Here is a 26,420-nt window from a genome sequence, read left to right as displayed (position 1 = left end):
AACATGCAGGACTGGCATTGCACTTATACTAGCATGTTGTTTTATGTGACACAAACTGACATTTTAGTCTCTGCATCACTAAACACTTCTATGTTCATCACACCGAGGCTGCAGGAGAGTGCACACAGCACAGAAACTTTCATTTTGAATGAATATTTTATATATTTAATGACAAGAGTTACTTATTGAATATAACATTGCCACATTATACAAATTCTAAGTAATTATATCAAGTACTGCAAAGCTCTCAAACTCCATCAAAAGTGTCATGTAAAATAAAAAAATTGACCTTATGTGAGTTACCATAATTAAAGCAAAATTATCCCCCATACATACAATCTACATTTCTATGGCTTCTGGCGGCCTGGAGTGTGGAGTGAAATGCATAGGTAGTCCCACATCAAAAGGGACTTTTTTATTTAAAATAGAGTGAGAAATGGTTATTAAACATTGTTTACTTCATATAATGAAACCTCCCCGTCAACTTTCACATTGTGCACTACATGGAGCGGCTTCGCCGCGTTCCCAGACTCATAAACCTCTCTATCCATGAGTTTACTGCATCTTTCCCCGAGCAGCTCGTTCAGAGATCTACACTTGCGCAGTTACAGCTCGTGCACGGCGCTGTACCGCGCAGCTTTTGACCCTCCTTAACGTCAGTGTTATGAGACGTGTTTTTTCGGGGGTGTTTAAGTATTTGCTGTGCCAGGCGGCCAGGTTACACAAGCTTGGCACTAAAGTGAGAAAAGGACCGTTTCTTTTGGGGGCTTTGTGGAAAAAGACACCCCGCTGTTGGCTCGTGAGCGTGCACAAGCTGACACACGATGTTTCCAGCTAGCAGATACTCATGTCGAGGTACGTCAGTTATTAGCATGTTAGCTCGCTTTAAAGTGGACTTTTTTTTAACTCGTGCAGCATTAACAGCTTCTGTGAATATATTCAAAAACACTCGGGTAGTTGTTTCTCCTTGTTTATTTCCAGGTGTTGTATAAATGTTCCTCTTGGCATGAGCTAACTGGAGTTAGCCTGAAGCTATTATGTAGGTTAAAGGTGAACCGTCCAGACGTCAGTGTCCTTGGTTTGGCCTATTCCTGCATTTAATCCGCCTTAAACACTTTTAACTCATTCGGGAGATAATCTTAATTATTTTGATGGTTTAACCAGTTATCTGAGAATGTTTATTAGCCTACATTCAGTGAAGTGTTAGTGTTAGCTCCTCGAACCTGCTGCAGCTGCTTCTGCTTTACTTTTAGCTTCTGGTTCTAGAATTAAACTTTTTCCAGACAAAATTACTTCTTCTAATACTTCTCCTGTTTCTGTCAGGCTTGTAATTGTTCATTGATAGTTAATTTGTTTGGCTGAGCCTCCAGGCATGAATCCTAAAGTTATTGTCACACTGTTAGAGGCCTGATGTTAGAAAATCAGATGAAACCTTTTCATCAATAAAAAGCAGTATTTTTTATACTTAATTCATTTTAAATATCCATTTTGAGTAACAGTAAACCGTCTTACAGCCTCAGTCTACATTTGGCTGCAGTCTAAATATGTTAATGTTTACCCATCTCTTTAAAATTTTGAATATTTCCTCTCAGTGACCATTTGAAATCAGTTTTTTAGTGGATTTCCTGCATGTGTTTTTCTCAAATCTTTCTATTGATTAAAATATATTTGAGAACAATTGGAAATTATCCAGTTGTTGTGGCCTCTAGCTTACACTTGATTGTTGAACATGAATATGTTTAATATACTTAAATAACTAAAAGCTCTGATAAACCTCCTGAATACTTTGTAGAATAGAAATACTTTATTCATCCCTGAGGGAAATTCTTTGTGACGTTGCTCCACGCAGAATGAATAGACGTTAAAATATCAATGGGACAGAATAAAAATGAAATTAGTAATATTATTTGTGAATATATATACAGAGCTAAACTGTGACTCTTTTTATAAAAAAAAACATTAGAAAAACACGATCTGTTTTTGTATCTTCTGTTTTCCTGTCGTTTCAACTACGTGCTTTATAATTACAAAAATGTTGATTATGGTGTGTTTTGCCTCGTTGTCCTGAATCTTTTCCTTCCAGTTCGTTTACCCGATTGATGCATTCGAGTATTGTTCATGCAAAAGTTGCGCAAGTTTTCAAACATCCACCGAATCATTCTAATAGTCATCTTTATCTTTTTTATATTCAGTAATTTCAGGCCTTTGACATTTCAAAGATGTGTGCAATCACATATGTACATCAACATAGATATATCGATATATTCCATGTACACACATACATACATATATATATTTCCGTATATAAACTCCTTATTGACAATATAACTAAATGTATATTTTATAAAAATAAATTCAGTCAAAATTGATTCACTATATTTGAGAATAAATAATTTATATAGTAAGACAATAGTTTATTTATTAAGTATTTCAGACATGTGGGTACAAAACAATGTAAAATAACACAAATGATCATCAAATATAACAGCAATGCAAACAAACAAAAAAAGTAACAGATGACTAAAGTGCTCAATAGTAAGTCTTTTACAGATAGATCTGGTGAAATATGTGCAATATCTGTGAGTTTAATACTTTTTTATCAAGTATAATTGGCACATAACACTGACTTTGAAGCTGCGTGTCAAACACATGGCTGATTTTCTTCTGAAAAATCTATTTAATAAAACAACACTTCAAACGTTTCCTCTTCAAGTGCAAATAAATACAAGAACTTAAACATTTCACCTGTCTTTTTACATAACCGTGTAATAAAAGGATTACATAGAAAAGTAGAATAAATTACCATTTTTACCTGGAGTTCCTGGTGCACAGTATCGGGAAATGTTGAGACATGTCATCCATTTCTGGCGAGTATTTTCTCTCTAGGTTTTGTGGTAACGAATGATCCAACTTTATCTTCCGTTTGTGAATGCTGCGGAGCAATACGAGCTTTAATGAATAGCACTCTTGGTGAATAAAAAGGTTAAAAGTGAACTTGGCTGACCTTGTACAGTTTTATTTACCATTACAAGATATTCCATTCCCGCCGTGTGTCCAACCTGCGTTTTGTTTACTCGTGTTCCCACCTGATTAAACCGGCTCTGACTGCAGACTGTTCTCGTTCCTGCAGCCCACAGATGTATCCGGGCCTTCAAAGGCGTGCCCGGCGAACACGCCGGCCCTCAGCTGTACACGACGCTGCACCGGAGGGCTCGCTCCTCCGCCGCAACGCCGCCCATCACCACACACTACACCATCCATTCTCGAGATAAAGACCCACGATGGGAAGGTGAGGCCCCAGTTGTGTGGCGTATCTTCAGTTTGTGAACGTTGTTGACGCTTCGCTCACTGTGTGTATCATGACTTCATGGGTGATCCACTTCCTCATTCGTCTCCATATGAGATGTTTCAACATGACCTGGCTTCATACAGGTTTCTGATTGTCGGTGTTTATTCTACTTACAGATTGGTAATAATGGCTCAATACTTTCATCTAAAGAGAAAGTAGTTTTGAACACATCTTGTGATCGCGATCCATTTTTCAAGACTTTTCATTAGGAATGCGCCGATAGCACTTTTTTTTACAGTACGAGTACTAACCTTTTGCTACTTGCCCATACCAAGTACAGATTCGAGTACTTATTAAATGCCATAAAGCCAAATCATGCTCCGTACGCAAACGATGCGCGGAGGCTATAGGTCGACGCTACGTCACCTCCAACGGCCTTGAAGACTCCAGTGTACACACATAGCGCAGTGCGTAGCGTCTATCTAGGCACTGCGCTGTGCGTATTGTAGACTGTAGACCGAGCTCGCTGTTCATGAGTGTATCAGCCATACTTGCAGTGAACTGTATTCTAAAAAATACTTCTTGTTGATCCCCTAAACCTTGTGTTCCCTCCGCATCACGTTATATACACATGCTAAAATCATCAGGTTTGCAACAACACAGTCATCATGTCTCCTTTAAATGAAGATGGATATGATCACAGCTGGTAGTAAAAGACTTGAGTCCTTTCTCAACATCAATGTGATTTAAACTAAAGCATCATTTTTGAGTAATTCTGAGTAACTGTTACACAAACAGAAGACAGAAAAAGGATCAGACTGATGGCAAAGATTTTAATGTGTTACCATCAGCTCTCAGTCTCTTCAGTCTATCAATGTGTAAAAACGTCTTCTTTTTTTCTTTTATCGACTGCTACAGGCCATAAGGCACGATAATCCCTTATATTTCTCAACATAAGGACATTTGCATTGTTGGTCTGCTCAATAGGTGTAAATATGTTGTTGTACGTCCGTGTCGTTGGACCGCGGTCTTTGTTATCTATGTTTTACTGCTTGCTGCACCTCAGATTCCCCCTCGGTAATAATAAAGTTCACCGTGACTCATCTTTTGTCTGAGATGGTCGAAGTCACACAGCGTGCGGCTGCTTAATTGTCTTCCCCAAAGAGACGCTGACAGGGATTTGTTATTATTGAGAAAAAAGGGGAAAGCAGTTTTCTTGTGACCATGTTTCAAGATGGTCTCATTACCCGGTTCCTTCCTGGGGGCTGCACGCTCACTCATGACAGGATGCGCTCAGTCCTTGTTTCTCTGAATTAACGCCGTTGTTCCACAGACAGACTGAGACATGAGGACAACACTATGCTTACAGTAAGCGTATGTTAACATTAAGGTAGGTAAGAATCACAGCTTGTGTTTATTTTTTGTACCTAAATAATAAATTAGGTTGGAGTTTACATTCAATATTCCCACAGAAGATGTCCAGTAGAATCAAAGTGATGCCTGTGTGTGTTCAGTGTTCAGCACATCTCATTGAGTCCGTCTTCTCCGTCTTTTCATCTGCTTCCAGGCGTTGAGATGGAGCGGTTCGCCGACGAGGCCGACGTGGTGATCGTCGGCGGAGGCCCCGCTGGACTCTCGGCGGCCATCCGTCTGAAGCAGCTCGCTAACGAACAGGAGAAGGAGCTGCGGGTGTGCCTGGTGGAGAAAGCCTCTCAGATCGGAGCTCACATTCTGTCGGGAGCCTGTCTGGAGCCCAGCGCTCTCAGCGAGCTCTTTCCCGATTGGAAGGAACGAGGAGTAAGTGTCTGCTCCACATTTCTCCCCGGCTGGACTGTTGGCTGGTTACATGAGCTCCCCCATGTTGTCGTTTCACATTGTGCAAGAGACCACATTATGTGACTGCACCGCCGCTATTCTATATTTAACACAGCTACATGCTAGACATACCGTTATTCAATGATGTGCTCTGTGTTAATATTTCAAGTGTACTTTTATATTCATTACATGGACATATTCAGTATAAAGACTACATGTATTCTTATTTCAGGCGCCTCTGAATACTCCAGTGACTGAAGATGTGTTCAGCATTTTAACAGAGAAACACAGAATCCCAGTCCCCATGTTGCCTGGTAAAAGTCTTTTCTTTCCTTTCAAGTATAACTGATGGACTGGATTTGTCCAAATACACCACGACAGGCCTCTATGTTGCTGTGATGCAGAATTCTGCATAACACCGGGAGCTCAATATGACATAATGGCACTTTTTCAGACACATACAATCTTCTCATAAGTGTTTTTCTTCTGTTATGTACCTGTACGTATTGTTGTGGTGCAGTGTTGATGGTCTCATAGACAGACACGTTATATTTATAAGTACATGGTACAGTTGGAGAATTTAGTATGGATTTTGCACGAGAGAAGAAGATACATAACAGAATTTTAAGAAATGTGTCTGCATTGTAGATGTACTATCCAAGACGAGTGGATGTATTTGTACCTTAAATAAGACGCAGCCGTCATGTCTTATTATGCTGGATTGTTATCACACCGCCTAAAAAAACTACTTTTTGCAGGCTTGCCCATGAATAACCACGGGAACTACATTGTGAGGCTGGGGAACTTTGTGCGCTGGCTCGGTGAGCAGGCTGAGGAGCTCGGGGTGGAGCTCTATCCTGGTTATGCTGCTTCTGAGGTGAACTGAAACGCCAGCAAACCATTTCTGCTTCTTCATTTGAATTTATCTTTAAAACAACATTCATCACTACTGATCTGATTTATTTATTTATTTTAGAATCCTTTCATTGTAATTCTCAAGGTTTAGTCAAAGTTTTCCAACTTTACCAATAATGTGATTGCTGTTTTGGTCTTTTTCTTCCTCCTTTTAAGTGATTGTAAGTTTGTGTGACAGTAATCATGTTGATTCTCAGGCTAAAAATGATAAATATTAAAAGAAAGTTTCCCCCCTCATTAAATGTGGATGTTTGTTTTGTGTTTTCATGTTTTGCCTTCTACCTCGGTTACTTTAAGGTTTTATTCCACGAAGATGGAAGTGTAAAAGGAATCGCCACCAATGACGTCGGCATTGCAAAGGACGGGTCACCAAAGGTAGCGTTTTAGGAATATTTTCAGGTTGTTTTCAACTTTTCCAGTGCGTCACAGCTTTGACTCTTTGAGCCGAGCATTCCTCCCCAGCTCTGTTGTGCGTGTTTATTGTTGCCCACATATAAAAAGTTGAACAAGATGTTTTTGTGAAGGCCTTTTTCACTCCACTTCAGCTGCTCGTCCTTATTCATTCGTGCCTGTCCCTGCTTTCCGTCAGGATGTCTTCGAGAGGGGGATGGAGCTGCACGCTAAAGTCACGTTGTTTGGAGAGGGTTGTCACGGCCACTTGGCCAAGCAGCTTTATAAGCAATTCAACCTGCGAGAGAACTGCGAGCCCCAGACCTACGCCATCGGCCTGAAGGAGGCAAGTTTTGTCCACAACAGAGATGTAGGATCACACGAGCTGTGGCCTAAATTTTGTTTCTCTCTAATCTGGTTCAATCTTTCTTAATGAGTTAAATCTGTTCTGAGGGGACAGACACAAGTAGTTGCTGGAATCTCCGGCTCACTTCCTGTTTATCTGTGCTGAGGCGATCTAATTAGGCAACAGTTCCCCCTAAGGTACCATGCAAAAGTGAACAATAAAGAAATATACTGACGTTTTCTTCCTAAGGTGTGGACGATCGACGAGAAGAAGTGGAGGCCGGGCCGAGTGGAGCATTCTGTGGGCTGGCCGCTGAACAGAAACACATATGGTGGATCTTTCCTCTATCACCTGAATGAAGGAGAGCCTCTGGTGGCCTTGGGTTTTGTGGTGAGCGACTCAAATATTGACGTTTCACGTGTAATATATGTTATACATATGGACCTTGTAGTTTTTGGTTTTAGGTTCCCTTTGCTCTCGCTCTTTCTGAGTATAGAATATTGCACAATGTTTAGATATAGCCATACACTATGATGTTGCTGTATGTTCAAATTAAAGGAAGGTGGGGAAGGCAATCTTTAAAGAATATGTCAATAGCCATTAAAAGATGCAGAATTTGTATTCATTCATTGGCTCCCTTTTAATTTATTCAGTTTCCAAAACATGAAAGGATCCATCAGGCAAAATCTTGTCACCAATGATGCTCTGTGAAGTTATCCTGAGCCTCTGGAGTCAAATTGTCAATAAAAATGCGGGCATGTCCGCCTCCTCTGGCTCTATTTTCCTCTGTTTACAGGATTGATCACAGTTGCTATGCAACAAACTGACACAGACAAATGTGTGAAAATATTTCTTTAGATTCATCCTGCAGACCTCCCAGAGTCGATGGTGCCTTTCTGAGGATAAACCAAGATCTAGCTAATTAAAGAAAGTAATCAGAGTTCAAAGTTGAAACTCTGACTTTCTGGTCAGGATGTTTTTACAACCTGGACTCTTAAAGTCTGAAAACACGTGGGCAGGAAGAGATCAAGGGCATCCAGCATGCACCATGAGCACAGGCTCCTGCAGCTTTGTTCTGATTGTGATCAATCTTTACATCCAGTAGGAGCTCAAACCCAGATCTACAGATCCACATTAATGAAGCGGTTGTTCACTCGGTGTAGTTCAACCTACACTTGTATATGTGACCCCTGAGAACCAAAGTCCTTTATTAGTTTGTTTGCTATAAAATTTCTTCGTCCTTGACTGACGTTTTTTATTCTCATTTTCTATCAGTGGCATTGACGACTGCAGCAGCATTATGTAGTGGTATTTTCTTTTTTATATCTAAGTGGCAAAACCAACTAAATAAGAAGAAAAAGTGCATGTTTGTCTGGAAGATACAGTTTGAGAAAAACAAACAAACATGCTATCCGTTGGAAAAGTCTTGGTCTGTAATATTTGTCCGCCTCACACAGGTTGGTCTGGACTACTCCAACCCCTACCTGAGCCCCTTCAGAGAGTTCCAGCGCTGGAAGCATCACCCCTTTGTGGCTCCGACACTGGAGGGAGGCAGCAGGATCGCTTATGGAGCCAGAGCTCTGAACGAGGGAGGAATGCAGGTACGCGCCATCAATCAGGAACGTTGGGGGGGGGGGGGGATTCCAGAAAGGAGGTTCAACAAACTCTGAGTCTCTCTCTGAACTCCGAGTCAACTCACTCTGAGTTTCCAGTTCCAGAACAGCTGATCTCAATTAGTTCAATCAACTCTCAGTATGTGAACCTTGAGTTACGCGGCTTAACAGCCAGAATATAGAGCTTCATCAGTGGAGCCCCGATACTCTATTGTCACTATTGCAACAGACCAAAAACCCAGTTATTTTGCTGTAAACGTCCCGGCGCTGCAGCAGCAGAGGAGAGAGAGACGGCAACGCGATAGTAGAAATAAAGACGAGGTATAAAATCTGAATTTCAATAAGGAGCAATCGAACAGGAGGAAAGCGACTTGGAAGCAGCTATATATGAAATATAAAACCACAATTCAGAATAAAAAGGCATATATGCTATGATTGCACCTCACTTTGATTTAAATTTTAGGATTTCAATTTATGTAGGCTATTAAAAAAAATGATCCCCGGCGAGCTCAGTTGGTACAGCATGAGACTCGCAATCTCAAGGTCGTGGGTTCATGTGATGAGATGAGATGTGTTGACTCCTGTGGTGATTTTATGAAGCAGTTAAAGACATTTTTATTCAGGCAGGCCTTTGTCTTGTAGCTGCTCAATGTTGCTCAATTTAACTTTTCTGTATAACCATGTATGTTTTTCTTTTTTCTTGCTTCTACACTTTTAATGATCTTATCTCTGTTTTATTTAATTAGATTTTTTAATTATTTCTTTTATTTTTTCAGTTTGTAGTGGTGTTAAGCACCTTGTAACTCATGTCTGGGAAAGGTGCCATAAAAATAAACTTCTATTGTAATTCTATTCTATGTCCCACACCGGGCGCCACCTTCCCGTGGGCTCACCACCTGCAGGAATCGATGCAATGTGATCTGGGTGACGGTGCTCAGACTGACACCCCCACCACCCAGAAACGGATAAGCGGGAGAAAATGGATGGATGGATGAATTAAAAAATCATTCAGTAGCTACTTAAAGTAGTAATTTAAACCCCTCAGAAAATGTTGTTTGAACTCCTCCTCTGTTAATATCCCACTGAGTAGATTCACACAATGTTTACACGTTTTTATCAGAGTGGAGGCATTTATATGTGACCGTGTGTACGCCAACACTCAGTAAAATAATAAAATAGTAAAATTACTACACATACACATACTTTTCTGTCCACTCTACAACCTGTTGCTTTATAAATATTATAAAGAAAACTGCCATTTTGCAAAAAAAATTAATGCTGTGCATAAAATGCTCTCTGATGTGAGTCAGGGGGAAATTCAGGAGGGAATTTATACAGTGAGAAAATAAAAAGAAATGTAAATCTCATCTGGGCCAAAAGACTCATGAATGATCTCAAATAATTTCTGGGAGCTTCAGGTGGGAGGAGCCAGTAGAATCTCAGGGTTTCCTCTAGAAAACCTGGCAGCCAGCAGGTTCAGTTCATAGAGTCTGTTACCATGGCGACTGAGTCAGAGCTTAAATCTTTCTGGAACAGAAAACTCAGTTTCCCTCATTTCAGGGTTAACATGCTCTCAGTTTTCACAAAACCGGCTTTCTGGAATCCCCCCCGGAGTGGAAACTTATTAACCAGGAGCAACGTTTCAGAAAAGTCGCACGTTTCCACAAAAGCAGAGTCGGAGTGTTTTGAAAAAGTTTCCAGTGGCTCTGAGCACCGTTCGAGTAAACAGAAACCCAAAATAAAACTAAAGTTTTCAGTTGTTGCTTGAAAACAGGGCTTGAGTGTCCCTTATTTCCTGAAATTACCCCGTTACTAATCACAAGGGGGTTGTTCAGTTTGCTCAATCTATTTTTCATAATCATTAATGTCCTCCGCAGACTGTTGAATTCAGACTTTTCATTGAAGTGAGAAATGAAAACTGCGATAAAACCCAGAAACAATTACAGATGTTCAGTGAACTGCTCTGGGTTGTGCTGGCACCCTGCTGCGTGTTTGTTTTATTTATAGACTCGAAAGTTTGTGATCCTAGAAAATGTGTTTGTTGATATTTGTATTCTGTCTGTTTATGCTGCCATTCCAAAGTTATTATCATGATTCGTGTCTTTATATTTTATTTATTAACTCTAAAAGTTTAACAGAAATTCACATGACTCCGTTTAGGGAAGATCAGAGACAAAATGAGCTTTACTTCTGCATTCACAGTTCAAAACACAGTGAATGTAAATAACTGCACTTTATTAAAATCTGATTTAAAACAACCTTGAAACTGACTTCGTTTTCAAAACGTCTCCGTTTAAGCACGAAACCTTTTTGAGACAAAAACATGCGAAAACGATGTCTCTTCGTATCAGTATTAGTGTGTATTTCCATGTTTGCATGAGTTTTCTGACTTACTCTGGAGGAAATGTGGAAGTGGCTCCCCAGAAAAAGGCTGAATGATAAACAAACATAGACCATATGGTTGAAACTGAGTCAGAAGCGTCGGATCCCAGAACCTTGAGCCAAAAAAAGGCCTTGAACTCTGTCCTCTTCCTCTCCAGTCGATCCCAAAGCTGACTTTCCCTGGAGGGCTGCTGATTGGCTGCAGCCCCGGCTTCATGAATGTCCCCAAGATCAAAGGAACCCACACGGCGATGAAGAGCGGCATGCTGGCCGCAGATGCCATTTTCCCCAAAATCACTGCAGAGAGCGTGGAGTCGGAGACGGCAGGTAAAAAGGTTTATCCCCCTTTGAACTTCACTCATTGAAACTCCCAACGCTGCCCTGCACAGAAGTGACTCATCGTGGAGTTAAACTTCCAACAGCCAGTCTCACACACCTGAGTTACAGCCGCTCTGTTAAAGGTCGGGTGATAACCAGAGGTTCACAGTGACGACGCGTCTGCTGGCACGTCCACGGAGCTGCAGCGTCATCAAACGTCCTGGAGGGAACCGTTTCTGAGAATCATGAGCAGCTTTATGAAGAAGCTCAAAGGTTTCATGTGATGAGAGGGGAAGTTAAATAAGGAATACTTTAAAACGAATGTGACCTCAGTGTAGTGCTGAGGATGTTAAAGCTCACACATTTCTGTAGCAGAGCTTGTCTTCAATAGGAGGAAAAACTTTTTATTATTCAATTATTAAGTTAATTTGTTTTGTCTCGATAGTTACAGGTTTATTTGCACTGGAAACTTTCACCAGCACTGTCCAAGATTACCTGAAGTTTCAAGTGAAAATGGTTTTGTGTTTCCACGGCAACAGCAGAAACACTAAAAAGAATGGAATTAAATGTTAAGCCACTAGTTGGTATTTATTTGTTGTAATGAAACCACACACACACACACACACACAGCAGAGAACAATGAGCTGTAAACATTAAAAATGGGAGAACACAGACAGACCACCAAGTTGGATTGTTATTACGGTGACTGTCAATATACCGTTTCCATGGAGACAGAGTCGGAGCATTTTCAATCATTTGCGTTTTGCGTGACTAAGCGCATAAGTTTTCCGTCCACCGTCGACGTGTAAACATTCATCCAGTTCACAGTGGAAGTTTTGTGTTTTCACGTCGTCGTGTAAGCGGGGTCTGAACGTCGAGCGTTATCACTCAAATCAATTAAAAATGGACTCCAATCAGGGAAATGTTTGTCGACGCTGTTTAAAAAAACAAAACGTTGGGATCATTGAGGTGTTTCACATCAACAACAGATTCTAAAGAAAGAAATTGTTATTGTAACGTATTTCAGGCCTTCATGTGCCCGCGTACGCCGACGCCCTGAAGGATTCGTGGGTGTGGAAGGAGCTGCACTCGGTGAGAAACATCCGGCCGTCCTTCCATAACTACTTCGGTCTGTACGGTGGGATGGTCTACACCGGCATCTTCTACTGGATCCTCAGAGGAAAAGAGCCTTGGACACTTAAACACTGCGGTGAGTCCGGCCCCACGGCAATGTTTACCTATGTATTGTACGGGAAGGATGTCTTATCAGCGTCCGTGCCGTAGAATGAAAAGAATGACGCTGATGATCAAGAGGTTTCAATGTGAGGAAACAAAAAGGCAATGAAAGTATTGGACTGAAATGTGAAAAGGAGCCACAAAACCGACAAGATTACAGCTGGAGGAACAACCTTCATAGAGTCGATTGGCGTTGGTCGATTATGTAACATCCAGATTTAGCTTCATATCTGTTTTTGCCACAGTCCGTCAATATTGGCACGATGGCGGCCGTGGCGTCTGAGCAGGTGAAGTCTGAGGTTATCTCAACAGGAAAATCAACATTTCAAAACCTGCTGTGTTCAATTTGTTTCAGGCACCGATGCGAGCCAGCTGAAGCCGGCTAAAGATTGCACGCCGATCGAGTATCCCAAGCCCGACGGCAAGATAAGCTTCGACCTGCTCTCCTCCGTGGCTCTGAGTGGCACCAACCACGAGGGGGACCAGCCCCCCCACCTGACCCTCCGAGACGACAGCGTGCCCGTCAGCCGGAACCTGGCCATCTACGACGGGCCCGAGCAGCGCTTCTGCCCCGCAGGTAACTCCATCACTGTTCTGTCTGCGGACCGATAAGAGTAAATCTGCTCCCAGTGCCGCAGCGACGGAGAATTACAGGCTTCGTTACACTGAGATCATCAGTACAGATTACAAGTGAAAGCCGGATGTAATCATGAGTCACAAACTAAGTGTTCCCTGGATGATATTGGCTTTAAAGTGGTTTTTATCTCCCTTTTTTTTTTTTAATCTTCTTGTTTGCAGATATAAAAAAAAAACCAATTTGAATGTGTCATCTTGTATTATCTTTTCTTTTTCTATTATTCTTTACATAACAACATAATGACTGTAAGCAGTAAATTTCTCAACCTTTGCAGACATGAAGCGTTTGCTATGAATCAGTAGAAACCATTTTCCTCCAATTCCAGTGTCGGCGGCGGTTCAATCCCACCCCACACACACACACACACACACACACACACACACACACACACACACACACACACACACACACACACACACACACACACACACACACACACACACACACACACACACACACACACACACACACACACACACACACACACACACACACACACACACACACACACACCCTGCGTGTGTCTGTGTTTAATATCATTCCACTGTTTGCACTCAAATTAAACTGAAAACCTGCGACTGGACAAATTACAATGTATTCAAGGCACTTTGACTGAGAAACATGTGTACATATGTACTACATTGATTAAACGTGGGAAAGGAAAGAACTAAAGAAAAGAACGCTTTTGGTGGATGGAACCTCCAGTAAGCAGTAGAACCAAGTGTTCTGCTGGCTCATCAGAATCAGAAGTACTTTATTTATCCCTGGGGAAATTCTTTAAAATGGGACTACCGGCGCTTTAACATATGATGGAGCTTTAGAAGTTGGTCATTTTTCTCTGGGTATTGTGTTAATTTAGATCTCTTGACGAAAGAAGAATTAATAGAGTTAATATCTGAGATTTGTTTCATTAGAAAACAAATTTCAGGAAGTTTTCCTCCAGTAGAAATGTTAATACTGTATTCTGTGACAATCCAGTGCCTCTGCTAAACTGATCAATCAGCTGTTTGAGGAGACGTCTCTTCAACCTGAACAATCTTTATTTAAAATGCGCTCTTGTTAAAGTGAGCGTCACGGATTGAGTGCAGTTATTAGGCCACCAACACTTTGCGGTCTCCAGGTATCGTCTTTGTTTATCTCACTTTGAGCGCAGCTGAACTCGTTGTTCTGATGCTGAGATGCCGACTCGGCCTCAACTCTCTGGAAACTGAAACCTAATGGCGAGCAGGTCCGGCGTGGGCGCCGGGAAGCTGAACGCAACACGACATTCATGCACTTACCGCTCAACCGAGGCCGTCCGAGCAGAGGAGATTAACTAAGCAGGCCAGTTATTTGTATAAACATTCCAGCTTTGGGTCAGAAAGGTTAAGACACTCTACGATTCCATTAATTTGACGGTGACATAAAGCAGCAGAGCGTTTAAATCCTCGGCGTTACAGTAAACATCTAAACCTCCAGAGTCTCAGCGACACGTTCACCGTTTATCACTCCAGCCTCATTGTCTTTGTTGTACTTGTGTTTTATTTGTATTTGCTGGTAATTCATCTCTTCTCACTGTAGCGTCTCACGTGGACACGTCAGGTTTAAGATTTCTGGCAAATCCATGTCAACATCTTCATCTCTCTACTTTAGTACCTTTTTCTTTTATTTGATTAAAGGATATTTGAAAAAAACATAAAAACAACCTTCAGGCCCACCTGGTCATCTTCTATCCATGTGATTCCTGACACATCGGGGTGCCAAAGATTTAGTGGGATAGCATTTTTTTGTTTTGTTTTATAAATGGGTGAGTCAACATTACATTAATTTGTCACAAAACTATTAAGTTCAAGGGTGTACTTTAGAAGTGCATCATTCATTTTAAAATATCGTCTGCACTCACGTGTGGTTTCATGACAAAAACACACAGCAGCACCCACTAGTGGCCCAACATGTAAACTACAGCTTCCAAAACGTTGCAGCGTAAACGTGACACTTTTCTAAAACAAAACGTTTTCACTTGAAACTGGTTCTTCATTACCGCTCTTCTTTTGGTTTGTTCTTCTCAGGCGTGTACGAGTACGTTCCCATGGAAACGGGAGACGGGAAGCGACTGCAGATCAACGCTCAGAACTGTGTTCACTGTAAAACCTGCGACATCAAGGACCCGAGCCAGAACATCAACTGGGTCGTCCCCGAAGGCGGTGGCGGGCCGGCCTACAACGGAATGTGAACCTCTTTGTGTTTTATTTAAAAACATTATCTTTACAATAATTCAGGGCTTCTGTTGTTGCCAGTGTCTGTAAAAAAAAAAAAAAAAAAGTGCCTAATGATCAAGCGACTTTGTAGCAGCTTGAGGGTACAAACAGTAAAATAACAGAATGTAGAATCATTTTGGTGTAAATTATATCAGACGAGTTTTAACATAAAGGACCATGTAAAAGAAAAAAGTCAAATCTGTTTTTGTTTCCTCATTTAAATGAATTCAAGCTCTGCTTTTAAATGAAGCTTTATTTCCACGCGGTCTTGTACGTATTTCAGATAGACGGTCAATAATCAATGAACAACACCGACTGTTATTTGTTTTATTGGCCTCTGTAAAAACATAAATTAAAAAACAAATGGGTTGACTGGATGTGGCCCCGAGGGCTTCGTATCAAAACCCCACGTTTACCGACACAACACACACACACACACACAAACTTAACGTCGAAGGCCAGTGTTAACCAGGTTTCTCGTGCCGAAACGAACCGTTACAGAAGACAGACGGGTCAGACTTCAGTTTCTCCTCATCGCGCTCAGGATGAAATGCCGTGCAGGAAGTGCAGCTTCCTCCGGAGGGATCGTTTCATTAAACGGTAACGAGTGTCGGCTGAAAGCTTCATGCAAACATTTTGGCATAGATCTTCTTCTCTTTCTCCTTCTCTTCCTGGATCTTCAGCTGGACTCTCTTCATTTCGTTGCTGATAGCTGCCAAGAGAGAGTCATTTAGTGAAGCTCAGCGGGCGGGTCACCTTAAAACAGTCACGCTGTTTAAAGCTCCTGAAAATTGCCTGTTTCCTGCAGACTGATCATTAGTTAAAAGGCCAGCGTGCTTCTGAAGGCGCGCCGATAGCACTTATCTGCCCGCCCGCAGCCAATAAACCTCAGCTTATAATTTCAGGGGCGGGGAAACCGTGTTAGAAAGGAAAGAATAGCTGCAGCTTTACCGAGCGCTCAGGTTGCTGGTTGAAACTCCAACAAATGAACTGATACAGCGAGTGATTCATGACCAAACTATTTACTTGACCAAATAATCTGAAATAAGATTCTCCATTTCAATTAAACGAAGCATGAAAACATCCAAGTTAAATATTTAAATGTAAAAGACTTGAAACACGAAGAAGCTCTCACCTTTATCTTCCGGAGTAATTTCCTGAGCTTTCTTCAGATCCGTCTGGAAGAGGAGAAACGGAATCATTAGGTAAGTCTCCAATGCTTTTCAGTATAAGGAACTTTACAGCTGGAATAACACAGATTACACTATCTGTCTGGCTCTCTCCCTCTGAACTAGACTCCCGGTGTTATGAGAGGTTCTGCATCACGTCCGCAGAGGCTTCAGAAACAGGAGGAACCTGCTGGATCTGCAGACTGAGGCAGGTGAAGTTCAGCTAACTAACAGTGATGGACGTCAAACCAGCACCTGAATGTGGCTTGAAATGTTGAGACCAGGAGAGTCAATTTAATTCCGGTGTAACATTCAGCTCAATTTTATCCTGAGGGCGCCGCACGGGTAAAACAATGCCATAATAACCTCAAAATATAAACTCTGTAGAGTATACGTGATGAAAATGTGGATAATGCAGCAACAACCAAACAATTACAACGGAAATTGACTCCAACCACGACATAAAGCCAAATGTAATGAAACCTGGTGCAAAATGCTGTGAAATATCTAGAAAACTTTTCCTAACTGTTGCATTCTGGGAGTTTTTCCAAACTCCTGATGTCATGACTCTGAGGCTAGTTATGTAGCAACCAGGTAACGAGCTCAGGTCTCACTGTTGTGTCCAAAACTATTAAACTGTTTTCTTTTTCTTTTTTTTAATCAATATTTTCTTGGTCTGGCCGAACTGGAGCCTCTTTTCTATATTTGACGCCTCTGGTTTAAAGTAACTGAAGCCCTGGAGACAGAGGAGCTGTGTGGTCGTTACCATGGCTTTACTGTTTTCCTTCAGCCCCTGCCAGGCCTGGGCCCTCCGGAAAAGTGCTTTAGTGTTGGCCTGGTTGAGCTCCAGAGCCTGGAAGACAATTAAAAGAATAAAATAAAAAATGCTTTATTATACATTAGTCATTTTAAAAAAACCACCGTTGTTAACTGTAACGAGGTGGGAGGAGACAGATAGGCACCTCGTTGCAGCTCTCCACGGCCTCCTGCCACAGCTGCAGCTTCAGCTTGCAGGCCGCCGTGTTGAGGAAGCAGCTCAGAGCGACGGGCTCCAGCTTCTGGTGCGCCTCCTCCACCAGCAGCTCCCCGCTCGCCTCCAGATACCTGATCGAAACCAAGGAGAGTGAGCCTGGGAACGAACCAGGGCAGATTCCTGATTCCTGCTCAAGGATTCACCAACCAGTCGGCCCAATCACCTGAGAGCTTTACTGTATTTGTTCACCGCCGCTGTCCAGTTCTGATTCTTAAACAGGCTGTTTCCAATGTTCTTCACGTCCTCGGCAACGGACAGAACTTTGTCAACCTGAAACGGAATGAAAAGCAGCAGATTACAGTTTGTGTGAGTTCAGATAAACACGAGCTGCAGACCGGAAACAAACAGCAACGTCTCCGCCAAGAGTTTGGCAGACTATCAAAACTGAAAATTCAAAGTATGAAGGCAGAAAGGTTGACTCTTTTTTATTTGGGCAGAAGTTTCTCTTTGACTAAATGTTTTTGGGCATCTGATACTGAAACAAGTTTTGTTTCCCTTCTTCCATAAATGCATTCCCCAAGATAAGGCTCGTACGTACGTCCTTGAAGTCGATATCCGAGTCCTCTGGGAAGTCTGGGTGAGCGTCTCCGCTTGCATCGCTTGTTGCGGCTCCCCAGCTGTCCCCGTCCTTATGCTCACCACAGTCGGCGATGACACACGGCTAAAACACACGCACACACGCACGTTATTTATAGCGCAGGCAGCTCTCGCAGGACAAAGGCAATGATTTCCCATCAATATATGACGTGTCGGTGGACAGAGTGTCGACTTTGATCAATCAGAAATCAGTTGGAGCTTTTTTTCCTCTTGATTTTACACTGATTTTGGATTTTGCCAACATTTGTAATGGCAGATTGAAGTATCATACTGTACTCACAGCTGTATTGACATTGTAATCAAACACAGTTGATATTTCTTGTTTTGCCATTAAAGCAGCTTCTGCTTCTTCTCTGAAGTCTTTCCATGTTACTGCTGCTTCATTAATGACTTCAGGCACTGATCTCGGTTCCAGTTCATCCCGAAGGCGCTGGATGTGATTAAGATCAAGGCTCACTCGTGTTGGAATAGAAAACTGTTGCCGTTTCCAAAGCGAGAAGTGTCGCTTGTCTCCGATGGACAAACCTGAATTCACTACTTAATAGGTTATAACAGGAGTGTTAAACATGTTGAACCAATGGCGCTTTTCCTCTGGTTCCTACTCAACTCGCCTTTGATGTTTTCCATTACGCGTTACGTCGGCAGACGGCAGCCGCTGATTGGCCGGCGTGTCACGACACAGAAGAGTCAGAGGGCAGCTCGTCCACCCGCCATTTTTAAAACCCGATCACAACCAGAACGCTCCCAAAGAGAGATTACGCTAGAGAAATCAACCCGGTGGAGCAGCGACGAGCTGCAGGGGTTTCTTTGTCTGGCGGCGACCAGAGGATTCAGGAGCTGGACGGAGCGACACGCTACGAGGATCAGGAGGTCTCCAAGTCGTGGTGTCTGGGATTAACTGGTTTCCCTGTTAACTTCCTCCAGCGTCTCACAGCAGATGTTAAAAACCAGCAGCTGCCCTGGAGAACGTCATTTAACCACATTCCCTTTAAAGTATCGTAGCGTTTGTTTGTCTTATTTTAACATCAGCTGCTGCTAACGGCTGGTGGCAGAAGTCACCAGTTAACAGGGGCACCAGTTAAACCGAAACACCGGACAGTAAAGTACAATCATAAAATTCATATTTTGTAATATTAATATACATATAAAAATATATACTATTTAATTTATTATTTGAGCTGATATCCAATGCATGTTCGTTCCGCATCATGTGGACAACAAATAAAACTGAGTCGAGGCGAATTTGTACAAGTGGGAAAGCGTGATAAGAGCATAAGACCTCAGTGAGAAGACGTCACATCTCCAGAGCAGCAGTGGATCCAGCTGCATGACTGTGAGCCATGAAGCAAAGTTAAGGGTCAGTTTGTGATCAAATGCTGCAGAACAGGATTTGATTATATACACATTAAATATTAGTCACTTTTTATTCAGACATTTACTTCAGATTTTGTGAAAAGAAAAGTATTAAATGTGAATATTTTTTGCTTTTCTTATCAGAAAAACTGATCGGACTTTGATGTTATTAGTATCTAAAGGTTATAATAATCATTTCCCAGACATTTGACGAGGTCCAGACTGCTAGGAGGATTTTCTGCTCTGAAATCTGCAAAATGACATTTAATCTTTTTAACATTTCCTCCTGCTGCTGTTATTGTAGTACTTTAATTTGTTTAGTGTTTTTTTGTGCACTGGCCTGCTTTGAGGCCGAAGGAGGAAATTAGATTTGGTTCTAATCGCTCACTTATCTGTTCACTAATAAGCACTTTCCTTTTTATTAGTGGAGAAATCTAAATTGAGATCAAATTATGCTGCGCGCTGATCCGGAACTAAAATGACTTGATATTTACTCCTCCTCTGTGTTCATTGATATTTAGTTTAAATGCTGTTATTGCTGTGATGTATGTAGAAAAATGTATTCACCTTCAGAAGCAGCCTCTTCTAGTGAAACTGATTGAATATTTAAGGTTATAAAAGAAGTTGTTAGTGACGTTTAATTCATGTGAAGAAATAGAAACGATCTTCAAAAGAAGTTCTGTTACTCACATTTTACAATTTCCTGTGAAAACGGTGAAGTCTGAGCCTCCGTTCTCACTGAGATCATGGCAATAGTTGATTCTGTTTTACAACAGTCTTCATCTTTTATGTGTGTTTTTTTTAAAGTAACTGACTGACGGAAAGCACTGAATCCTAAACGTTGTCCTCGGAGAGCATTACCTTGACCGGGATGTCCTCCTGAGTGTCGATGGACTCCAGCATCTTCACCAAGCCCATTCCTCGCACCACCTGTCCGAACACCACGTGCTTCCCGTCCAGGTGCGGCGTGGGGACGGTGGTGATGAAGAACTGCGAGCCGTTGGTGTTGGGCCCGGCGTTGGCCATGCTCAGCAGGCCGACTTTATCATGCTGCATGCAGAAGGAAAACAGAGACAGGAAAAACAGTTTCATTACATTTCTCGCGATATAAAACCAGAAACTGAGAAGTCCTTCCTCATTCCACAGGAACCTTCTCATTGCAGGTTTGACTCTCATGTGAGTTTGAGAGAAAAGTCAACAAGAGCAGTGATATGTTGGGTTTGTTAAATCACCTTGTAGTGGAAGTTTTCATCCTCGAACTTTTCCCCATAGATGCTCTCGCCTCCAGTTCCGTTCTGGTTTGAGAAGTCGCCTCCTTGGATCATGAACTTCTTTATAACTGCAGAAAAACACATTTACAGCCTTTTTACTTTCCTTCACATCGAGCAGCTGAACACTAACGCGGCTCATTTAGAACGTGAGACTCAATTACTCTACTGAAGTTCAACTCTTTTGGAATTTAGGCAGTAATTTACATGAAAGTCGAAACACGTCATAGTGGAATTAAGACTCTTCAATGAATGGTGAAGAAGTAAGAATAGTATGAAAGTAGAGGCGGGTTCGGTTTAACTCCGTCCTCCCTGTTGAGTCTGTTTCTGCAGGTTTCCTGTCAGTAAAAATAAGTTTTTACTCTCTGCAGTTGTCTATCCACGTACATATGAGAATGTAAAGCGGTTGCATCACGACTATAATCCAGGTTCTGTATTTTCCTAAACACATGCATAAATAATCCTAAAATCTGCTGGAGTGACTTCGCCTCTGACAGGATATAGCAGGAATCCTGAGGTTCATTTCAATACCTTTTTAAGACTTTTTAAAAAACCTTTCAAAATAAACGAAGACCTCATCGACACTTTAACTTGCTGTTAGCGACACATCTTGAACTGTTGTAGTTTACAATTTAACACAAATGAGGTAAGCTGAGAAGGAATAAAACTCAGAAGAATGAATTAAACCAACAACAGGTTTACTGACGTTCCTCTCAGTCACAACAAGTAACAACAGGTATTCAACTCCAACCAGCAGAAAACAAGAACTTATTACAAGACTCGTCCAACATCAACACAAAGAGGTCAGCTTTGTTGATGCTGTCAACAAGCTGCTGTTTAAAGTACAGTGTTAACCCCAATCTTATCCAGTTTTGTCCTTGCCACAGGTGAACGTCTTAGCAATGTCCCAATCCGGAAACATCGACTTAAAAATATCCGCAAGACCTTCGTTTGAGTTCAGTGAGTGGTGATTTGCTGCCGTGTTGAGACACCAGATCACCTCTGAACACAGCGTTGGTGTGCCGCCCATAGCCACCCTGATGTCAGCGGTCGGAGCTGTGTTGGCGAGCTCACCCGTCACGTTAGCAGGTGGTGGTGTTGCTGCTGGACCACAGAAGGACGCTGCCAACAGCAGTCTTGTGGCTAGTGCCTTGCATATGGGACTTCGGGGAAGTGCTTTCTACTTTTTACTTGCCCGGAGAAATTCTTACTTGCCCGAAGTTTAATGGAAATTTATAAGCTTGGGTAAAGTATGAATTCGACCATTAAATCCATTGTAATGTTTCTGTAATTGTTTTTTGAATAAACTTGAGGTTATTTGGCTCCAATTAAAAATGACGAGACAAACGTAACAGGATTTCACAAATGATTTTTAGTTTAACTTCTTTCCATGAGAGTATCCATGCAGATTCTGACATAGTACTGAAACATTTAGACCTTTAGCCTATCAGAGTTCATTTACATATTTAATTTATTTACACATTAACAGTCATTTCAATTACCTCTGAATAGTTGAAAACAACTGTATTATATACAAGTACTGCATTAATGATTTAAAGGGAAGAATTAAATTCTTGTGCATACTAGAGAATTAATGACTAGTTTTAGACAAAAAATAAATAGTATCATACATTAACTGATATTATTCAGTGACTGGAGTACACTAATTAAAAGACACAAACTGATGCATGACAGAGTGCAGTACTGTAGAACACAAACTGACAAAATGTGGATCCAGTTTGTCACTAAAGTATTTTGAAAACAATATTGAAGGACAATTCATGAACATTCACATGTTCTTATTTCAGGAGTCTGATGGAGGGACAGCTTCAGGAACTTGCTCATCTACACTGCAGTAGGGAAGCACCGAGCCACGTTTTCACTTCTGATCCGATCCCGATACCTGGATTTGTATATCTGCTGATACTATTCTGATACCAGAGCTGTTTAATATTATTATCATTATTGTTGATTTTATATGAGGCTGTAATAAACTCCTCTCTACAGGCAAGTATGAAATGTACTAATGTATACATGTATTCTCTCAAAAGACAACTTGAGGTTAGTATCAGGTCAGAAAAGGAAGCAGTACAAAGTATTTTTGTTCCATGTGGACAATGTGGGGGTCTGCATGATGTCATCACCTCATAATAAACTAGTTCTATCTTTAAAACCTCAGAATGACTTTATTAATCCCTGGGGAAATTCTTTAGCAAGGCAGCACCAACAGAATGTTTCCAGCTCTAACGCAGCTCCAACCATTGGGACTATTTTCAGGGAGTTTAGCGTGGAGTAGGACGCAGCTTCACGGAGGTGTGAATCGCCTGCTGACAGCCTGGAGGAGCTGCTGTTCACTGTTTTGATGTCAGTGCTATTCTCCTCCGAGAGCTGGCGCTGACGTCTGGCGGCAGAGCGACCACCTTGCTGTACTACGGCTTTGCTAACATCCATGTCGATGCTTTGACAGTAAAATCCGTCCAAACAGCAACATGTTGTCATGAAACGTTGGATAGCACAGTGCTACTTCCCTAGCCTGCTCGCTGGCTGCAAACTGTGGAATGGATTTCCTGACTCATTACTCTTGGTCTCATTGAGACCCGCCTCCCTTCAGGAAATCCAGTCCACAGTTTGCAGCCAGCGAGCAGAGCAGCAGCAGGGAAACACTGTGGACTCATTTCAGCAGCAGGTGAAGCAGACGAGGCTTCATGGATCAGAAATCTCCAATCCGTGAATTACGTTGGTATCGGATCGGCTCTATCCCTAAAAACCACGAGCCCATTCGGGCAAGGTGAGCAGATGATTCACTTGCCCGAGCAAAGCTTTTACTAGCCCCGGACGTTCCAACAAGCCTTAATGTCGAGCCCTGCTGTTTCCTTCTCGTCTGTTTTTGCGCCGGAATATTCGCTGTGACGTCGTGACGTCACACCCGTACGCGCACGGCCCCGAGGCGACCTAGCTCCGAGAACGCAACCGAGTCAAAGCGTATAAAATTTAATACCTGATAGAATCGCGATTAAGATTTTTAAAATACTTTCCAGGGCCTTAATTGCCCGGCTGTACCGGTATCTTTTTTTTTTGTTACGTCGTCGTGGAGCGTCACAGTGTTGTAATTTGTGGAAACACTACTAACCTGCTACACTACTAACCTGCTACACTACTAACCTGCTAAACACCTGAAGGACAAACACCCAGACCTGCATCAGGAGTTCAAAGAACCACAGGTAATAACTTATATACCCATGAAAAAGTAGCTCTGGAAATAAATGTAAGCTATTATAAATATTAGTATTATAAATATAATATAATAAATAATATAATATGAAAATATTTTATTTTAGCCATTTAATGTTATAAAGAGTACTGCATAGTAACAAACCATTTAAAGACATTGGTCCTACTTCAGACAGGCTGGATCTAATGACATTTTTTGTGGTTTTATTTGGAAAAGTGTCGAAAGTATCGAACTACATGGTGGTATCGGTATCGATACCAAAATGTTGGTATCGTGACAACACTATGGTGCTGTGATCATTATTTGTGTGTAACCGTTTCAGTCGGCCTCGTGTTTCTGTGCGTGAATGAGTGTGTGTGTGATTTACTCCGGTGGAAGGGGCATCCTTTGAAGTGCAGAGGTTTCTCGGTCGTTTTGCCGAGGCCCTTCTCTCCGGTGCAGAGCGCCCGGAAGTTCTCAGCGGTCTTGGGTGTGACATCTGCAAACAGCTCCAGAACGATGCGCCCAGCTATGGACAGAGAACAGATCCAGGTCAGTGTCCAGTGACGACGGGAGTCTGAATGACTTTCTGATAATACAATGTCATTTGGCCTGGACTGAAAGTTGTTTGGAGCTGCAATATCTAACCTTTAACCTTTATCACTCCACTCCAACTGTGCAATAATCTATAAAAACTTATTTACTATCTACTATGTGCAATACATCCACCCCCATATTCTGTACATGTACACACTAATAGGCACCGTGTGCATATTTTTTATTATATTGTATTTTTATCTGCTTTTTTAGTTTCTGCTGTGTGTGCTTCTTTCTCTTTACTATCCTGTTGTACCACTGCAAATTTCTCCACATGTGAGATAAATAAAGGGATATCTTATCTTAAAATTAGTCTAACATGACTTTTTTTTGTAGCCGTCTTAGTGATTTTATCTTTTTTCTTTAAACAATTGTTAACCATTTTAGCTGTATCATTATTTTGATTCTTCTTCTTTATTTTAATAACATAATAATTCTTTATTTGTCCCACATTTTGAAATTTGCATTGTTGCAGCAATTGGACAGTGATAAAAGAATAGCAAAATAATATGAACAGTAATGCGTAACAATAATGAAAGAACAAGAGGTTTTTTTTTTTTAATTCTTTTTGTATTTTTTCTTAATATTAAGTGATTCGCTATAGCTATTTTAGCACCTTTAACTGTTTTTGCTTTTCAATTTCAGGCTACATTTTGTTGTATTTCACAGCTGCTTTGGCTATTTTGAGTACTTTATCTTCATTGGTTGTTTTAACCTTTTTTGGTGTGTTTTTGTTTTAATTCTGTCTGTTCCTTCTTTTTTGTACTTAAAAGAGATATTTTAGCAAATGTATGTTTAAAACACATTCAGACACAAGACAATTCAGTGCTTTACACAGGAATGAAGAAAACACATCAAAACAAAGATGCATATAAGGAGAATAAACCAAAACTTAAAGTTAATATAATAAGTAAAATCTATTGTTTAATGGAAAGCCTGACATGTCTAACTCAACGAGCTGACTACTACTTAAACAATATTCTCAGATAATACACAAGTATTAAGTTAACCACAGGTGATCACTAGTACTGTCCACTAGTTTAAGTGATCATAACTAAGGTTTTAACAATCATTTAAAGTTGAGTTTTCACACACAAGCGTTACAACGAAGCTCAGACACACGTGCTTCATTCATTCATTCATAACCATAACCCTCCAAACATCAATCTGTGACTCACCACGTTACTAAACAGTTAATACAAACATGTTAACATTATTTTATGTCCCATTACTGATTTATAACTCAGATGATGAATGGAAGTTTCTGGAAGTCAATAGACTGTTCCCGGCTAATGCTCAGCTAACGTGGCTAAGCGCCAAAGTAGCCCATAAAACTCGGTTTTAATGAGCAGAAGACGTTAAAAATCCACACCTGGTTCCCCGTCCACGGCCACGTCGAAGAAGACGCGCGGGTTGGAGGCGTTGGACGGCCTGTCGGACGGTACTTCGTGAGACATTTTGACGACAAATCCGCTCCTGTGCTGGCTAGGCTAAGCTAAGCTAGCTGGACTCGACAGGATATCCGGCGTCTGAAGCAGATGTCGAGAATAAATTTGACGACAGAGAGTTTAGATGTTTTAAAATTGAGCAAAAATAAATAAATAAATCACCATGAGTGAAGATTTGAAACCAAAATGCTCCCCGGAAAATCTATTGTAAAAACTTTCTATTTGAATCAAAGCCTGGCTAAAGCAAAAGGTTCGGCTTGAACTAATTTCCCGGCCATACATTTCAAAATAAAATCCACCGGAACAGTTACAACGGTTTTAAAAAATGCCAGTAATATATAAAACAGTGTACAAAAACTACAGTATGAAAAAATAGGTAATAAAATTTAAAGTATTTGTTTTTTATCCTTTCAAAATAAACACCGACTCTCTGTCTGTCTGTCTGTCTCTCTCTCTCTCTCTCTCTCTCTCTCTCTCTCTCTCTCTCTCTCTCTCTCTCTCTCTCTCTCTCTCTCAGTTCCTGAGAGTTCCTCATGCCATCCATTATATAACTTGAGCACATCTTG

General features: G+C 41.3%; 2 protein-coding genes across 2 annotated transcripts; one reads left to right on the top strand and one right to left on the bottom strand.

Annotated features, from left to right (window-relative positions):
• The first annotated feature begins 642 nt into the window (after window positions 1-642).
• Window positions 643-15,554, top strand: etfdh (electron transfer flavoprotein dehydrogenase). The gene is made up of 13 exons (XM_080465401.1): window positions 643-855; window positions 3,131-3,289; window positions 4,857-5,086; window positions 5,337-5,418; window positions 5,863-5,981; window positions 6,317-6,394; window positions 6,609-6,755; window positions 7,005-7,145; window positions 8,213-8,356; window positions 10,909-11,077; window positions 12,096-12,278; window positions 12,660-12,881; window positions 14,990-15,554. The coding sequence occupies exons 1-13, from the start codon at window positions 825-827 to the stop codon at window positions 15,151-15,153; spliced, it is 1,869 nt and encodes a 622-aa protein (XP_080321527.1). The 5' UTR covers window positions 643-824; the 3' UTR covers window positions 15,154-15,554.
• ppid (peptidylprolyl isomerase D) lies at window positions 15,492-26,132 on the bottom strand. Its single transcript, XM_080465402.1, has 10 exons — window positions 25,779-26,132; window positions 24,198-24,338; window positions 20,563-20,669; window positions 20,192-20,380; window positions 17,919-18,041; window positions 17,544-17,650; window positions 17,310-17,451; window positions 17,114-17,200; window positions 16,314-16,356; window positions 15,492-15,890 (listed from the first exon to the last, which is right to left on the bottom strand). The coding sequence occupies exons 1-10, from the start codon at window positions 25,861-25,863 to the stop codon at window positions 15,802-15,804; spliced, it is 1,113 nt and encodes a 370-aa protein (XP_080321528.1). The 5' UTR covers window positions 25,864-26,132; the 3' UTR covers window positions 15,492-15,801.
• Between the last annotated feature and the right edge of the window lie 288 nt (window positions 26,133-26,420).

The sequence above is a fragment of the Lipophrys pholis genome, assembly GCF_963383615.2.
Source record: "Lipophrys pholis genome assembly, chromosome: 6".
NCBI classification, from domain to species: Eukaryota; Metazoa; Chordata; class Actinopteri; order Blenniiformes; family Blenniidae; genus Lipophrys; species Lipophrys pholis.
This window is presented reverse-complemented; position numbering and strand designations above follow the sequence as displayed.

Coding starts and splice junctions, on each gene's coding strand:
- ppid (XM_080465402.1), bottom strand. CDS start 25,863: ATGTCTCACGAAGTACCGTCCGACAGGCCGTCCAACGCCTCCAACCCG. Junction 20,381..20,562: donor ATGAAAACTTCCACTACAAG/GTGATTTAACAA, acceptor TTCTGCATGCAG/CATGATAAAGTCGGCCTGCT. Junction 17,452..17,543: donor AAATACAGTAAAGCTCTCAG/GTGATTGGGCCG, acceptor GGTTTCGATCAG/GTATCTGGAGGCGAGCGGGG.
- etfdh (XM_080465401.1), top strand. CDS start 825: ATGTTTCCAGCTAGCAGATACTCATGTCGAG. Junction 5,419..5,862: donor CCCAGTCCCCATGTTGCCTG/GTAAAAGTCTTT, acceptor TACTTTTTGCAG/GCTTGCCCATGAATAACCAC. Junction 6,395..6,608: donor CAAAGGACGGGTCACCAAAG/GTAGCGTTTTAG, acceptor GCTTTCCGTCAG/GATGTCTTCGAGAGGGGGAT.